Source organism: Crassostrea angulata, chromosome 7 (genome assembly GCF_025612915.1).
Source record: "Crassostrea angulata isolate pt1a10 chromosome 7, ASM2561291v2, whole genome shotgun sequence".
NCBI classification, from domain to species: Eukaryota; Metazoa; Mollusca; class Bivalvia; order Ostreida; family Ostreidae; genus Magallana; species Magallana angulata.
The window spans coordinates 48,541,894-48,559,850 of record NC_069117.1 but is presented as its reverse complement, the minus strand read 5'-3'; the positions used below and the strand labels follow the sequence as shown (position 1 = coordinate 48,559,850).

The 17,957-nt window shown below is 36.7% G+C and overlaps 1 protein-coding gene across 1 annotated transcript in view; it reads right to left on the bottom strand.

The window, feature by feature from the left end:
• The window catches only part of LOC128156268 (protein dachsous-like), a 31,521-nt gene extending 20,878 nt beyond the window's left edge, over nt 1–10,643 (bottom strand). The window contains exon 1 of the mRNA XM_052818331.1: nt 8,371–10,643. Within this exon, the coding sequence (XP_052674291.1) occupies nt 8,371–10,098 (1,728 nt within the window). The 5' untranslated portion in view covers nt 10,099–10,643. The remainder of the gene's footprint in view (nt 1–8,370) is intronic.
• Nucleotides 10,644–17,957: the final 7,314 nt, after the last annotated feature.

The window sequence follows — 17,957 nt, the reverse complement described above, 5'->3', positions numbered from 1 at the left end:
ACCAGACATGTTGAATAACTATGTTTGATTTTTCAACAGGCATCTTTTCCTTATTTGTGAAAGTAGGCATTTTTACCTCGTAATTTTTTTCAGCTAACTATTTTTTATTTTGTACTTTAAGCAAATAAAATACTTTTGATTTTTCTTTCCCTAGGATTCAAAATTCCACCCCAGACATCTTCATCCGGTGGTGTCTCTCGATAACGTCAGACCTAGACTCGAAACTATTTACGTGATTACTGGAGAAAGCTCGGGCCATTAACCACCCAAACTTATTTGTCTAAAACCCTTAATGAGGCAACAAGTGAAGTTTAAGAGCTTCCACGGGAACAAGACAATCGTGAACATGACCAAACAGAGATAGGCGAGTGACGACTCCGCCATTCCGGGTGTCTGCGGGTAAACACGGCGGGAGGAATGCGCCTCGCGTCAGTCTGTGCTGCATGCGCCCTGACGCAAATCCTGAAGCTACCCCAGTGTGAGACAAAGATAGCTTACAAGGCAATAGTTTTCATATCTAGAGAAATCAGAATTCAGACATTATCGACCGTTTGGTGTATACCTCGGAAGGTGGGCAGGTTTCGGGGGTGGGACAGAAATTCACAACATGAAATTGATATTAGCCAAAAAGCCATTAATTACTACATAATGGAGCCGAGTGGAAGTCAGTGTGGTCTGAAGCTAGGTTACCAAGCCATTCTTTGAAATTTGAAGCAACTCTCTTCGTTTTTGTCAAGTATTTGATATGCAAGATCCCTTTATATTAAATCAACTCTGACCTGAAAACATCTGTACAACAGTCTAACAAATAAACAAGTCGGCTTTCTGTCGAGGGAAAAAGTAACGTAGGAAAAAGTAATGCAAGGGTCAGTGTGTGGTTCAGTGGAGCTTTTAGCATCTTGGTGACAGTACCGCTGTATTAAGGTGCTACTTCTTGCATTACCTGATATCATTGTTGAAGTAGCTGGCTTATGTACCAGTGATTAAAATTCCATAAAAACACCATGACTCTATGCTATAACAGGGACTAAACACAGAAATAAAAACTAATCTGCAACACACAACAAACAGCAGATTCACACCTTGAGGACTACAATGACTTCTCTGTCCAATTTGAGGATTGAATTGCACCCCCTGATAAGAACACAAGAGACAGTTATTGGTTGTTAAACAATGGGAAATGACAGACCGGAGGTGTTTTTAATGCCCCTATTTTACAATATTCCAAGGGAGAGAGATCGCGATCAAGCTATAAGTGAGAGTCTGTGCCTCATTCTGCACATTCTTTTGAATTAAACATGGGACGTCTTTGTTTAGATATGGTTTTCTTTATTATCCCTCTTAAATACCGATCTTGTTTTCGCACGCAGTAGGTGCTCATGAGCCTTAAATAGAGAAATATTTTAATCTCATGATCATCCCTAATATATTGCTTAAATTTCTAATTTTTTGTGGGATAAAAGTTTTAAAGTCACTGCCTAACACTTTATTTTTTAAAGTTCCCTAGGGTATGCTATTGAGCTTTAATGAATCATATTGGCTGGAAAGCCTTACAATTTTAATCTAATTGCTTAATCTTCACTGAACTGCAGTGTGGACTGAAAAAATGCTTTTTGTGAGTAATAGCATATTAAAATGATTGAAGGTTGCCGCCACATTCAGCATAATAGCTGGTTATCAGCGCTGTGCCTTTCAGTTCTAATAGATTCACATGAATGTGTAAATGTACAAAGCAAAGAGGTTCATTTAACTTAGTTTGTACACATTATGCAAAGCAAATGTTGAACAGTTTAAACTCCAAAATATTTTTCGAAACATTGAAGCTAAAAGTACTCTTTCTTCTAATATTGAATTTTCTAGTAAAAATAAAAATGTACTTGTATCAAATCTGACAGTACACCATGCATTTCGTAAAAAAACTTTACAGTGCAGTAACTAGATCATTCCAAAAAATTATCTGCAAATTTTTTGTTCATTGGTTATATTTCGATCCTAAACATACATGGTCAGGGTCATAGTCATTTTAATGATAGATTGTTCTCTGAGGAGAAAGAATGCATGATATCACCAAGTACAAACTCATTTTAATATCGGGTGAAATTCATAAACTGCGGCCCTGTAATTTCACGTCCCCCCAAATCTTTCCTGGTTTACATTTGATCGGGTTAGGTGATTGGGAGGTATTTTCAGGAGAGAGGCGAAGTCTGATCACGAGATCTACCCTATCATTAACTTCCGAAATATCATTCCCAAATGTTCTTTATTCTATTGATTCCTCTAGGGGTGAAATACGGCTGTGAGATTTTTATCTACCGCAAGACAAATATTAAAGCAATAAACCACTTCTACCTTCACAAAGGCATAAAGGACTTGGCAATCACTTGCGACATGTGTATGAATTTGGACACTGCAGCCACCAAGTAAAGGTGTGAATATTGAACGCCCCGGCAGGTGCCTCGCATGATTCTGTGTAGTACCCTCCCCAACAGTCCCACCTCCCAAATCTTGCCCCTTCTCCTCATAACTTACCAGAGCAAGAGAATGACATGGGTTTTAACTGTCTGAGGGTATATTGCACGCTGTAATATACTTATATAAGTCCTCTTCAGAGCAGTAACAGGTGTTGACATCTCACTTACTCAGACCACTACAAGTACTGGCTAATCTTCTCTTCTTCCTGTCATATACCTAATCTTGTCCATTCTTACACCAGGTACATACCCCTCTTAAAAATACCCACTTCAAAATAATCAGAAATCGAACACTTGCCAAGATAAGCAGCATATCAAGAAATAGATCATAAACAGTGACTCAAATATATACATTCTTATGAAATCTCAAACTAACAGAGAATTTTTTGTTTATTTTCCCCCCAATTTTCAAGAGATAAATAATCTATACCAGATTCTCAAGTTCTGTACCAAGAGTTTCCATAAGTTCTGAAGTTTATAATTCATTATCTGTATACTTTGTTTTTGCCGAGTTCCATTGTCTCTGCGAAACACCAGTTTAAAATCTTTTTATGTAAGGACAAAATATTTTATGTTTGTGCCAACAACTCTCTCGATCACCCTATACCCATTTGATCTGACCCACACAACTAAAACCATTCAAAAATCACCGTTATCTACTTTTGCTACTTATCGATAAGATGGCAAAATTAAGATAAATCACGTTCTTAGAGTTGTAAACTAATCATGTGTCACTTGCAGATTATGTAGAGGCCCCGGTCGAAAAATCCCTAAACATGGAACATTCAGAATGCTAGTCCACCAGAATGTTACACGGAGTTGAGACATTTTTGGATGACATGGGGATTTTTTGTAAAGACGATATTGCCTGTCCTTCGGAGTCCTGTTTTTATTGTACCGATCTCCGTCTAGCTAGCAGTGACACATCAAAAATTTGTCATAAAGTCTCTACTGTGTGCCCTCTAAAACAGACTGTGCAGTATTGGAGAAAGCAGTTCTCACATCAGTCTTTGCCATAGCATGCCGATATCATCTTGTTACTTTATGCACCATATCGGCTTCCCATTCAGATCTTTACTATTTCCCCTATTTGGATTCACCAAAATTCTGCTGAGTCAAAGGCAACAATAGATTGATGCTTGTTTTATGGATTAACAATTGCACCAGAAAGAAAAGGAAATCTGAAATAACTGCAGTTATAGTAATAATATTGTTTTCAAATGTCCCCGTATTGTTATAACCAAGACCTTGACTTGATCATCTTTCTTGAATGTTGGAATCTGTAACTCTGCTTATCAAGCCAATGCTGCGTCAATTTGAGATGCGGCAATAGGATCTTTACATACCCGCTTTTAAATTGGTTCTCATATCACCTACATCTACCACACAAAACCTATACCCCAGTCTGAATACGTGCACATGTAAATTGCTGAAACCTAAACATGCATTGTCAAAAATTGAAATATGTCTGCCTCATTTAACAAACATAATCGAGTGAAGTCGGAGATGACAAAATATCTAAATAATCTCTTTGAGCTGGTGCATAATAAGGTATAGGATATTCAAACCGGTGTGCGCGAACAATATGAACTGGAGGGGTATCAAGGCATATCCATGAATCCGACAAACGAGAGTGTCACATGTCGTACAAGTGCCGCATTTGTGTCTTTCTCGAGGCAGCTGAATTGCTATTGTGGCACTGCCTATGATAAGGGTAACTGATTGCCTTTACTTCTCTGGGTGATCCAGACATCATAAAGTCTAAAGAGTCACCAATTAATACTGCAGATTACATTTCAATGAGAGAAACCTAGCAGAAACTGCATACATGTAAAATCTGCATTTGGTTGGCATCCATTTCATTTATCACTCAGGTCGCTTAGTCTATGATCCAAATATCTTCAAATCATTGGACTGTAAGCTTCAAATAATACACTGTGCATATAAAATCAATTATTCAGCAGGAATTTGTGTTCAAGCAACCAACCATTAAGCAAAATTAGCCTATAAAGAAGTGGCATCCAATAATTCTCTGTCCTTGATTCAAAATGTGCAATTTGAACCTCAAAGATTTATTCAAATATTCACCATGAAATACATTAAACTAAATTCAAGTTCATTGTGTTACTAAAGGCATACCTTCATACATTATTCCATATCATGATAAATATTTTACAGAAAATTCAATGGTTAGAATAAGGTACTGGAAAAATTGATTTCACAATAACTGGACACCACAAGAAAACCAACTTCTTATCATTGTGAAAAGTTAAGAAAAAATAACTAAACCAGACAAAAGATCCAAAAGGAGTAATTTATTCAGCTTGTCTGATCACTTATCTCGGTGACCATCGGGCCAGCTCTCTACCTTTCAAGTCCCTTTGGTTTTGCTAGCATTATACCATGCGACAGAGAGGGATTAGCGGGGTTATGAATACACCATTAGCAAACTCAGTGTGAATCTCATGGAGGCTGGGCGTCAAACTGATAAATCCATGTGACATGCCTGCCCATGTGTAACCTCAAAGAGCAGATTCCCTTATACAATAATACCCTAAATAGGATTGAGGGAGTTAACCTATCAAAAGCTTTTCTTTCTCAGAATCAGAAACCAAACAATCTAATTCAAACTCAGTTGGATGTATCTCACACAAGAACAACCTGCATATTTAACATGCATACTTAAAATTTAGGTCTCCATTCCTCTCCCCTCCAAAAATGAAGAGTTTTTTGGTACACTCTAAACACAGATCTACAAAATTAGAAGGAAAATTTAAAGATCAAAAGAGAACGTGTTGGTGACAGAGGCTGTTCAAAATAAATCATTGCCCTGATCCGTATTGATGACACATATTTTCTCTGCTGGAATCCATCACCTAAATTAAATGTACCCTTTGTTGCACATGATCTGCAGCCATAAAAATCACGGGCAGTCTAGACCATACCTAGGTTAATTGCCAAACTGCTCCTATTAAAGAAAAGGTACTTCTTTGAAATTGTGTTCAATGGAATGCCCTGCCTACGAAACTTTTTGTTCAACATAAATGGGAATTACAAATGGACAGGGAATCTGACTTAGCCACTTCCTTTCAGCATTGCCATGGTTGCAGAAAATGAGAAGAAAAGAATTTTAAGAGAAACAGAAAATTTATAGCCGCGTATAGTATTAATTCATTCGAATCTTCAGGTCTGTTGTCTGCGTTCCCATAAAATTGATTTTTCAGCCGATTTCGTGAACATTTGATATTGACAAAGACTTAGGCAAACATGGTCAATTGGACAGAGGGGAAGGAATGACCGCTCTTCGCATAAAGGAAACACACTGTAGGGAATGCTGGGAGCCTGGCACCTGGTTATTACAATCATTTGTCATCCGTCACGAAATGCATGGTTCATGCAGGGTGTACCTGAATAATGGTGTTGGTCACTAATTTTACTGAGGCGAATAAGCTAGGAGACAAAACACTTCACCCTCAGCTTTCACGACCAGCTACTTAATGACATTGGAAAAAAGTATCAAATCCCCATTTCAGGGATATCATTGGAATATACACTGAAAGTTATCATTATTTCATTACATTAAATGCAGTATAGTAAGATATAATACATTCAGAGTATCTGCTTCCATCTCTACTTACTTTAAATATTTTGAATATGAATCATGTTCGTCTAGAAATGCTTAACCAGAAATTTTGAGGTTTAAAAATTCTTTCAAGAGTAATTGACTAAAAGGGTATAAGAATTTTACCCTCAACGGTTTCCCATTAACCACATTTTAGGAAGAAAGTGTTTAGGGAAATGTAAAAACTTCAATACATATTGCTCACAATTAGCTGTCAATTAAGACATTAAATACCCCTTTATCTACCTAACAATCTGTTGTTGGATTTGAGAAATATGTCGCTTGGTATAAAGTGTATGGGGTCATTAGGAAACTTGATAATTAATGATACAATAAAGGAGAGTCCTTTTTGTGGAGGTGCCATACTGAGCACATGAAGTCATCATTATCGCCCCAGTAATCAGCATTTGTTACCTAGTCAACTTGTGTTTTCGAGTTCTTGTACACTCGTATGATAAAAGTTTTTGGTTATGGAGGTTGACATAATGATTTCTTCACAAAAGTCCGTTGCACCTGGCTAACCTCTTGACTGTTTAATGGCAGAACTCTCCTGTGTTGGGCAATCTCAATAAAAATTACTAAAGTTTGTATTAACATGATTAAAAGTACTAAGTGCCCACACAAAAGAAAATAAACAAAGACCTTACACTGGTTAAGCCTTTTTCTTTCCTCTTTCATAAAACACTGGAGGGGATTAAAGGTTGTAAACAATATGAATTTGTTGTAATGCCATTTAAAAAGAATGCCTCTACGAAACAGGAGAGCTAAATGTCAAAAATTTGATTACGATGGACTGCTCAATACTTGGTTGAGTCCCAAACTACCGCATTTATGTTTTGTGGTGACCAGGGACGGTCAAATCATATATATTGGTCATTTCCCACTCCCGTGAACGAGGCCATTTTCTGTAATGCCGGTTCCATGTTTGCTATGTTGGATGTAGGCATAATCCCTTATGTCAACAGACTATTTGTTCTGGGATTACCATGGAGGTCTCCCTCTGGAAGACATTCCGCTCACAAAGACATAATGTGAACAAATTAAAATCTCTTCTTTACACAACCTAATGCTTTCTTTCATATGTATGGAGAGAAATCTTTGAAACAACTTTTAAGACAGTTCATAAACACCAAAAATTCCTTGAAGAGCTTGCCAACAAGTAAAACCATTCAATGGATAATGAGCCCAGTCTTTGTAAAAAGTGTGAGCTGTGTCTGAAAGGAAATTTACTTTTAACAGAGTCAATTAAAACATTTCAAGCTAACATTATACATGTAACACAAAATTAACATCTTTTTGAAAAAGGTCTTCAAACCCCAAATTGTTTACCGGTAATTACATAATCAAATCTTAAAGGTGACCAGTGGGGTTCTCGTTTATTCAGACTTCTGTATTTTTAACCCCCAGTGACATTAGAAGCATGTTTCATTGTCATTCAATTTATCTCATTTTCTGGTGACCTCATAGTCGTCAATGTTGACCAGTAATTACATTTTTACCTTTTACACACTTACGACATTGTCTCCCTGTTTTACATGCACCTATCTAGGTGCATGAAGAGGCACTAGATGACAGGCACTGCCCTGAGGGGTCAAGAACAATAATTCTGTCCCTGGTGTCCCACGTACTGACTAATTCACCTCGAATCTGTGCCCTCTGTGACAAGAACAGCTAATGGGACCAGTAGAAAATGTCTCCCTTCCCCTACATCAAAGTATGGGGCTGTATTTTTACAGGAAAACATAAGGGTGTAGCTTGCTATTGCAACGAATCAACAGAAACTTGTCATCCCTGACTGAAAGAATTACCGTATCTACACCAAACGAATCGATTGATTCTAATCAAGTCCAATGCTGTCTGTCCTTAGATGATCAGACTCTTCACAGCCATTTATTATATATATAGGATCACTACTGGGAAAGGTCATCACTACCAAGCTTTAATTAAGGTATTATTAATGCTATGGTGAAGTATATTTCCCCTAGGAAATTGTAATTTTCTTCTATGTGTACGCTTTTAATCAAACATTTTGCTGAGATGAAATGCAGGTGTCTGTGAAAGATCTATCGAGGTTTTTAGAAAGAGAGAGAAAAAAATCGACAATTGACAAAATACATCAATGCTATTCATCATGCTCTCCCAAATAATCCATCTTACTTAAAACCCAGCTGCCAGCACTTTCTCAATCATTTGAACAGTTTTCACATTTCCTGCAGGCAAAACCCAGTGTACAATAAATTTGAGGGGAAAAATTTATGGTTTTAATATCAGACTTACCGCCAAAATACAGGATCCAACAGCTACATTTTCAGGCACTTTAGCTTCATAATATGACCTCTCAAACACAGGTTCAAGGTCATTGACATCGTCGATGGTGATGCTAACAGTGGCAGTAGATGATAAAGGTGGACTCCCATGATCGGTAGCAATAACTGTGATCCATGGGTTGGAATTATGCTCACAATCAATGTTGGCAGTGCTCTTGGTTGTAATAAATCCAGTGGTAACACTGATTTCAAACCAATCCGAATCTGATGAAGGGTTAGATATTATGCTGTAGGTCACACGGGCGTTTTCTCCAAGGTCAGGATCTGTGGCCATGACATTAACCACTGAGGTACCAGCGGGGGCTTTTTCAGGGACAGACGCTGTGTAGACGGTTTGATTAAACTTTGGAGCATTGTCATTCACGTCATCCACTATCAACGTAAACGATTTGGTTGCATAGAGAGGCGGTCCGCCGGGCCCTGAATCTTCTGCAGTGATTGTCAGGTTGTAATTTGAGTATGTCTCCCTATCCAAGGGTTTCAGAATCTTTATACGGTAAACCACCTTGTCATCTGTCACCAGACCGAAATACCCCATGTCTCCCTGCAAAGTAACGTTAACATTAGCAAAGTAATTGTTCGGGGAATCAGGATCGCTGACGGAAATTCGGGCGATGAAGCCTCCAACTGTTGCGTTTTCGTAGGTTTTGTTGTCCTGTATGAGGTATACCAGGTTGATGTTTGCTGGTTGTTCGTTGACGTTAGTTATGTTCACTTCTACTACCGCGTTCGATTCTAAAGTTTGTGAACCATTGTCTCTTGCAATCACAGACAGCTCATAATGTTTCTGATGTTCATAATCCACCTGCTTGTTAATTCTAATGATACCCGTATTTGGTTCTATGACGAAATGCTCTTCCGGATCTCGTTGCCGATCCAGAAGATAAGTTATATGACCGTTTTCACCCGAGTCTATATCAGTGGCACTGACTTTAACAATACTAGCCCCTATAAGAATATTTTCTGGAATAACTGTGGAGTATTTGGTGTGTGTGAATTCTGGGGCGTTGTCATTCGCATCAAGGACATTAACAGTCACAGTCAGATCCGTAGATCTTTGAGGGGTTCCGCCATCACTGACTTGAATAACCAAGCTGTATTTTTTTACTCCATTATCATAGTCTAACTTCCCATTTAACACCAAGTCTAAATACAGTGTGTTTTGGCTGCCTGTGGTTTTGGTTTCTAATTTAAACATGTTTTCTTGGTTTCCGCTGATGATGACCGCCGGGGGTCGGACTGTGTTCACCCCGATGTCCCTATCTATCACACTTCCTATGTGAACCTTGCTTCCGTTCGGAGATATTTCCGACAGGGACAGGGATTTGCTGCCATTGGGAAAATAGGGAGCATTGTCGTTAATGTCCGTCACATTAATTTGAATTTGGATGGCTACAAATCCTCCTCCTGTGGAAAATAAAGCAATTGTGTGCTCGGATTTTGTCTCCCTATCCAACCTTCTGGCAGTCTGGATTCGTCCAGATTGAGTATCTAATCTAATGCCTTCATCACCTTGCATTACAGTATATGGTGGGGGGTAGGCTGACACATTGATCTGTCCAATGTAAGTCAATGGGTCTTGCTCTTCCACTACATCAAACTTCAGTACGACCTCTCCATACACTGCTGCTACTGCAGACAGTAGCAGCAAAACACGAACGTTACCCCAAAACTTCATTTTGATGGAGAATCATGGTCAACTGTTACCTTCATTTCTGGTTAAAATTCCGTTTTTCAAAATAAAAATAACTCTCTGTATTCGGTCCAAGTCTCATACATGTACACTGAGTAAAGCCATACCGAGTTCCTACTTGTTGCCACTGAATAATATAATATATCCGTAGTAATTAAAAACAACTCAGAATACGGAGGCTAATTAATTAAGAGACATCGGCACAGGCCATTAGGGTCCTCAGAACACACTCACTGGGGGAGACAATAAGAGTAATTCCATACCGTAGTATTACACGGTCTCACTAAACAAAGCGTTATGCCGACTACCTGTCCCAAATGCAAATTCCCATTTCACACCTGTAAATCTAAAAAGTTCAGTGGGACACACAAAATGTCTACTTCTTGTCCAAAATACCGACATAATCTGTTCGGTCCTATTCTCCCTACATTTTCACGTTTTCTCCAGTCAATATCCACGAACGTGTGTATGTTGTCTACGCTCCGACTTGAATCAACTCCAGTTTCTAAGTTTATCGCGATAGAGCCTCGTTTTGGATTTTCAACCTATACAGGTAATTTAGCTTTACCAAACGGTGTGTAAACATTGAACCCCTTTAAAAGAAATATATTGACAATACAAAAAGGAATTTTTTCGTCGCAAACAAAAGAATGCAATCATCGAGTCACCCAGACGCACCCAGGCGAAAAATTATCGAGGTGCACAAAAAAGAAGAATACATGTAAATGTACAAGAATTTTTACAACTCGCTAAAAATAATAAGATTTCCTCCTCTCACTTGACAAAAATATCCTGCATATTATCAAATGAACTGAGAATTAATACAATATTTTTATCATGAAATGTGTCACCATGGAGAGAGAGAGAGAGAGAGAGAGAGAGAGAGAGAGAGAGAGAGAGCATTTTATGATGGATCGTTCGACGATGGATACAATTCTGCTTTGGCTTATGGTTATAAAAGATTTTTGATCATAGTTTTTTTTTCTACGAAGTTGGGTTAGTTAAGCGCGGGAGGCTGGGAAGTCAATCAAAATTAAACCCATCAGAAACATCTAAAAAATGTAACCATAAAGCGTTATTATTAAAGAAAAAATCCATATACATGTATTTGAGATTTTCTATTTTCCTTTATATTTATCAGAGGCATATATATACACGTACATGTAGTGGAACACTAGATTTATACAATGCTCTTTTTCTAAACTATTTCTTCATTACTCATGTAGAAAAATAGCGTTTTATTTAATCAATTTCCCAATAATTTTATCAGGCTTATTACTTATTTCATTACTTGCAGAAACGGAACCCAGTTTTCGATTAAGACAATGAGAGTTGTCCTTCCTGGTGAGGAAGTTACTCTTTCTATCTTCTCATTTCCTTCTAATTCTCTCTTCTCCCACTGCCTGTCTGTCACTCTTTAATGTCCGACCAATCATCTGTCTGTCCGTTCTGTCTGTCAGTTTCTTTCAGGCTTGGATGTTATATAACATTTTTTGAGAAAGTTCTTCCAGGGAGTGGTACGTATAATCCCTGGTTTTTCAGTCAAACTTATATTAAGTACTTAGATCTATTCATTTAAATAGAAATCATCATGTACATGTATTATGAGACAATATTTTATAAACCTATTGTATAAAGAAAGTGAGCAGTGGTGGCATATCTCTGCCCCTTGTATGCAAGTTATTTTTCTATCAAATATGTCGACATGCAAGATAAATATGTTGACATGCAAGATAATTATGTCGACATGCAACAAAACTATGTTGACATGCAAGAAAATTGCAATCAGATGCGAATTATACAAAATCTCAAAAAATCTCAAATATCGCCCACCTGTGACATCCAAGATGCTAGATGCCACCTTTTTATGTCGACATGCAACTTATTTATGTCAACATGCAACTTATTATGTCGACATGCAACTTATTTATGTCGACATGCAACTTAGTTATGTTAACATGCAACTTACTTATGTTGAAATATGTTGACATGCAACTTAGTTATGTTTACATGCAAGATAAATAACTAATAAGTTGTATGTCAACATAACTTAGTTGCATGTCGACATAAATATGTTGCATGTCAACATATTTATCTTGCATGTTAACATAACTAACTTGCATGTTGACATAAATAAGTTGCATGTCGACATCAATAAGTTGCATGCTAACATAAAGAAGTTGCATGTTAATATAAATAAGTTGCATTTTGACATCAATAGGTAGCGTATCTAGCATCTTGGATGTCACATGTTGGCGATATTTGAGATTTTTTATAACTCTTATTTGATTGCAGTTTTCTTGCATGTCAACATAGTTATGTTGCATGTTGACATAACTATCTTGCATGTCGACATATTTATCTTGCATGTCGACATAATTAGTAGAAAAATAACTTGCACACAATGGGCAGAGATATGCCACCATAGTCATCTTCAATCTCCTTCATACTATATTGAGAACATTTTCTAACTTCAGGGGGAAGTCCTGTAAATGTATATCTTCCCCCTTCAATATTCAATTGATGTGCAGAAATGCGGAGTTTATTTATATTTTTCTTCTATTGACAATGATATGATAGTGCTCTCTACCAAAGTTATTCTTGATTATTATTATTATGATATTTATTAATTTATTTTTATTTTATCTATTTATTTTTTTTTATTTATCTATTTATTTATTATATTATTTTTATTTATTAATTTTTTTTAATATAATTTATTTGTTGGTGTTTTTTGGGTTTTTTTTATTTATTTATTTTTTTTTTGCTGCTCTATGGTAATGCAGATTTAAACAAAAGCTCTCTCTCTCTCTCTCTCTCTCTCTCTCTCTCTCTCTCTCATCAAGAACGACATTTCGACATTTTTGCCAAAGAAGCAGAAGCCATTGCACATTATTTTCACAAATTTCACTCAAACATTTCTTTCTTTTTTTTCAAATATCCTTATTGAAAAAAACATGTACATTTTTTTGCATTAATTACAAGATTATGATTAACCAAAAAAAAAAGCGACAAAAATTGTACTTCAATAATTTTTTTTTAGATTAGACTTAGAAATTAAATAAATGCACAAAGTTTACACAGCAGGCGATTGTGCTTCACATCATTTTCTGATGAATTTCATCAAAGGTTTTTAAAATAATCATTTGAAATTTTACGTATATTAAACATTAAGTGGATCTCAAAACGTAGCGAGATTTTTGTAAAATCATTATTCGCAAGTTGTCTTTCTTGTATTACAAGCGTGAATTTCTGATGTTAGCACAGAGAGTCAGAGACGCCCAATAACTAATGAACCCAGAAGTCCTCTTCATGAGAGTAAATATTTGTGTACCTTAACTAAACACTGCAGTCATTAGTTAAACAACCTTTCCCCTGTTTGTTGACTCGAGGAACAACATTCCGCCGAGTTGTCGTCGTGCGACATTCGGAGCTACTGCGCCGAGTTCACAATTAGAAATCGAACTTCGTTTCCCCGTCTTTTTTTTTTTAAATTAATTACAGCACACTATCGATTTTTTTTGGTTGAAGTACAACGAGGTACTTAATACATGTCATTTTCACCTACCATTCTCATGCATCTATTTCACATATATATTTTTCAAATGGTCTGGCAAGCGTAATCAAACAGTTCTAAATGGATTTCTTGTGTTTTGAAATGGAGTGCGAAAAATAAGTGGGAAGAAAACATTAAAAGAGAATGAAAAATTTCTTCGAGTGAAGAAACCTCGCGTTTGTCTTGTGTCTGGCTGGTGTGGTACTCCAAAGCCTCGGAAATTGAAACGTACTCTAAATTCCTTGACAGGCCTAGATTTAAAAGTACTTTGTTAACTTAAGCGTTTATTCATCCAATATTTCGTTCTTTTACTGATTTTCAACGATGCACTTGGAATCACCCGCCCCGAGGATTTCCTCGCCGATTGCCAGACACGAATTTTCAATCGCTTGGATCCAGTCCGGATTTACATATTGCAATTTAGAAAAAAATTAAATCTAAAATTTGAAGGATGAGATTCTGCGATAAGAGTTTATTAGAGGGGGTATTTAAGAGGCTGATCTGAAGCCATGTTAAAAAAATACAAACATCTATTTACATATTGAATTAAAATGTTTAATGTATGTAATTTAAAATTCTAAAATTTGTTTCACTGAACATCATAAAATTGTTACATTATTCACCTACACTTCGTCAATGGTTGCATTGAACCAAGAAAAACACAGAAAAGCAATAACATCTTTGATTTAAAAATGGCGGATCAATATTCAATGAAACGAGACAAAAAAGTAATAATAATAATATACATGTATTTTGTTCGCTAACGCACCAAAGACTCTAGGCATAAGCAAGAAAAAAAAAGCACTATGAATATATGCTGACTAAATACAATGCACAACGAGGTTAAACAATATGCTTGAATAATTTGATATTACGATGGGCAAAATAGAAATATTTTCAATATATATCTGACACTTGCAGTTGAAATAAGTCTATGCCATTCACTCAACAATAAAACTCTAACAGATTCCGAGATGGCCAGATAGAGGTGTGCTCTGGCGCCAGTTAACATACCCCCTCCCTCTGCTATTTAGCATTCATCACCCCCATCTTATCTTATCTAGTGCCCGTCACGATGCCCATTGAAACATAGGTGTCAGGGTCGGGATAAATGGACGCGAAATGTTTAGTATATTTGTAACTACATAAAACTCGTTATGTAGAAGCTACTGCACCTATAAAATCAAGATATAAAAAAGTATTTCAGTTAATCTTACAGGAGAAATAAAAAAATCCACTACAAAACACGCCAGTTATTCACTCCAAGAAATCTCTGTAATTGGGGTTGATTAAGCAGATTTTTTTTTTCATGGTCTTCTTGAAAATTACATATCAAACGTATGCTACAGTAAATACAAATTTAAAAAATTGTAGAATGAATTTTGATATGATTCACAGCAATTAATTAGATTAATCGATTTTAGTATGAAAAAAGCATAGTTATTCAATGTCTTGAAGTTCAAATATGACTCCTCCCAATTGGGTGTCTGTCTGGTTATGAAAAATTTCGCACAGTGAAGACAATCTTTCAAACAAACCCGGTCCGTTATCCAATCTTTCCTCAAATAACCAGCACTGCATATTGTAAACAAACGGCTGAAGGGTTTGGCTTTTTAGTAAGGACAACAAAGTGTGTTTTATTCGAGACCAGTGCAAACAAGGCGACCTTATAGAGGTCTTCTAATCCCCAGCATCTCAAACCCCGCGATCGGCAAACAAGGGGCAGCGCAAGCAGCGCCTCGGACCACGTGACGGTTTTCTTACCTGAGAGGAAAGGTAAACTTGGGGGTCTCTGTAAATCTTACGAGGGAATTTAACAAGTCTATAAACCAAATGAAGAACTAATGTTTATTTTGGGATTGATGCTTTCTCCGCTGTATAAGTTAGTCCACAAGAACTAAGCTTATATCTCCACACTGACTTTTATAATGGGAGGATTACTACGAGATACTGAGGAGGAAGTTGCAGAGTGACCCAGAGGGGTGAGTTCGTTTTTTAAGTGTGGGTATTAAGATGACATGTTTAACTTTTACTTGTTATCTAAAAAGGGAAATGGTTACGCAACTTGTAGATTTATCATCCACTTGGTTTAGTGGAAGGGAAGTATACTTGAAGTTTAAAAAAAAAAAGTTATTCAGGTTTTCAGATTTATGCGTAAAATTGTTTATCAGTTGTTGCTAAAAACATATCAACTGATAAGTCAAAGTGCGTGCATTGTTTTTGCGATTGGAAATAGGCATATAAAAACAAAGTTTTCGTCTCTCAGATGTAATCGGTCTATGTTCAGTACGGCAAAACCATAAATGACAGGATTAATCCCCCGCCGCCCGGTCCGGCCGCCGACATCAATAGCTATCCCCCTCTTTACTATCCGTCCCAGGCTCTGATAACTCGTAATATTAACCATAAACAAAACTTTGAACTCACTCTGTATTGATTTCAACCGTAACAAAAAAAGTAAGCTGTAAAACAACTAGCAAGTAAAGTGTGTAGAAGGCTTCTCGAAGAAATGCCTCTGTTATGTAAGGGATGTTTGAGGGAGGACCAATTTTTTGGTGACCATTTTACATGTTCCGTCATAATGCGCTCTGTGTTCGATTGTGTCTGAACGCACCAGTCCCCCGGCTGCTGAGTAATCGAATTCTTTGACTGCTTTCTATAAAACACCTAATGCTCCCTCGGATACTGATGCTTTAATCACCATGCTGAAGCCGTTAGAAAAAAGGAAATATAGAAATAGCTCTTAGTTAAAGGAAACATAAGAAAGATAGGATTCCGTTTTTACGCATTTTCCATAAAATTGAATCCAAAAGTGAAAGTTTCCTGTTGTACTGCGAGTCGTACTTTGCTATATGCCGTTGCGTGATAAAATTGGTGTCAACTCAGATCTGAAAGTGATACTTTTTATCTACAGCTTTCCTTCGTACATCCCCGCAGGGAGCAGTTATTAATTGTATTCAATAACCAGGGAAAGCTGAGGATTTACGTGGACAATATCCGTGCAGTTCAGGATAAAGGTGTGAGAAATTCATTCAAGTTTGCCCCAGAATAGTTTACAGACCGAGGACGTTGCCAGGTTACCGGATATGGCTCTAGTGTTGTAGTAAGTATTTGAAAAGTACAGTGAGATTCATAAAAGGTGTTGACTTCTTGAACAAAGCGTAACGATCCGTACACAATCTCTAATTGAAATTTGTATGTCCGTCCTTTGTGATGTTACCAGAGTTTTCCTATACCCCTCATTAGGGCGTAGCGGAAACGAACTAGTTCAGTAATGGATATAACTTTACGACACTCGTTAAATGTTATGGTCCCAATTTTCCCCATGCAGGGAACACAGTTTTATCGAACAATTATATGCTAATGAAAATAAGGCACAATTATTCTTTTTTGGAATTTCTTTAATTTAAAACTTCTACTGAAGTTTCAGCTTCCATTTTTGACAGATCGTTAGTGCAAAAAAAAAGTCTATTACCTTTATGTCTTAAGTTATAGTTTTCTTAATGTTCTTATTTTGTAAAATTAGGAAAGATACGGTCAATTACATATTTCATTGAATCAAGGAAACAGTTTAGTTTGAATCTTTGATTTCTACTTACTTACTCCAAAGAGCACTTTCAATGGTTAATGCTTAATCATATATAAGAACACATTTTATTTCAGCCATGTTTTAAATGTCTATTTGCAGCTTTATGAAACCAAAATTTCGAGTGTAAAAAAAGATGAATTTATTATGCCACTTAAATTTAAAAGGATTCTTTTTATTGATATAAATTCCTGATAGATGGCGCTGCACCGATTCTTCCCAGTACATGATGACGTTGTGATAAGGACTCGGTTCAAATTTTGTAAAAATTGTCAAAGATTGTAAACAATTCGCTCATCGGTTGGCGAACGCCCTCAGTACTGTTTACATGATTCTTAAACAAAACAATGAAAGAAATGCATGGTTGAATTTTTTTTATATAATGAACCAATCTTATTTTCAAAACCATGAACGTTGTACTGTATAAAAAGAGACATTCCCAAGAAGAAAAAAAGGCATGCACCCATCCCCCAAATAAAATAAAATGATAAAATAACATAACATCCCGCTTAGTATCCTAAAAATAAAACCACTTTCAAAAAAAAAACCCCGTTAATCTATGGTTTTTCCAAGAGTTACCTTGCATTTGGTAAAACGAGACTCCCTGCCCCCCCCCCCCCCCCCGATAACAACTGTCATATTTCACCGTCCGCTCCCAGCAAGAAGCATATCTACCTGGATCTCACAGACATGTTAAAATTC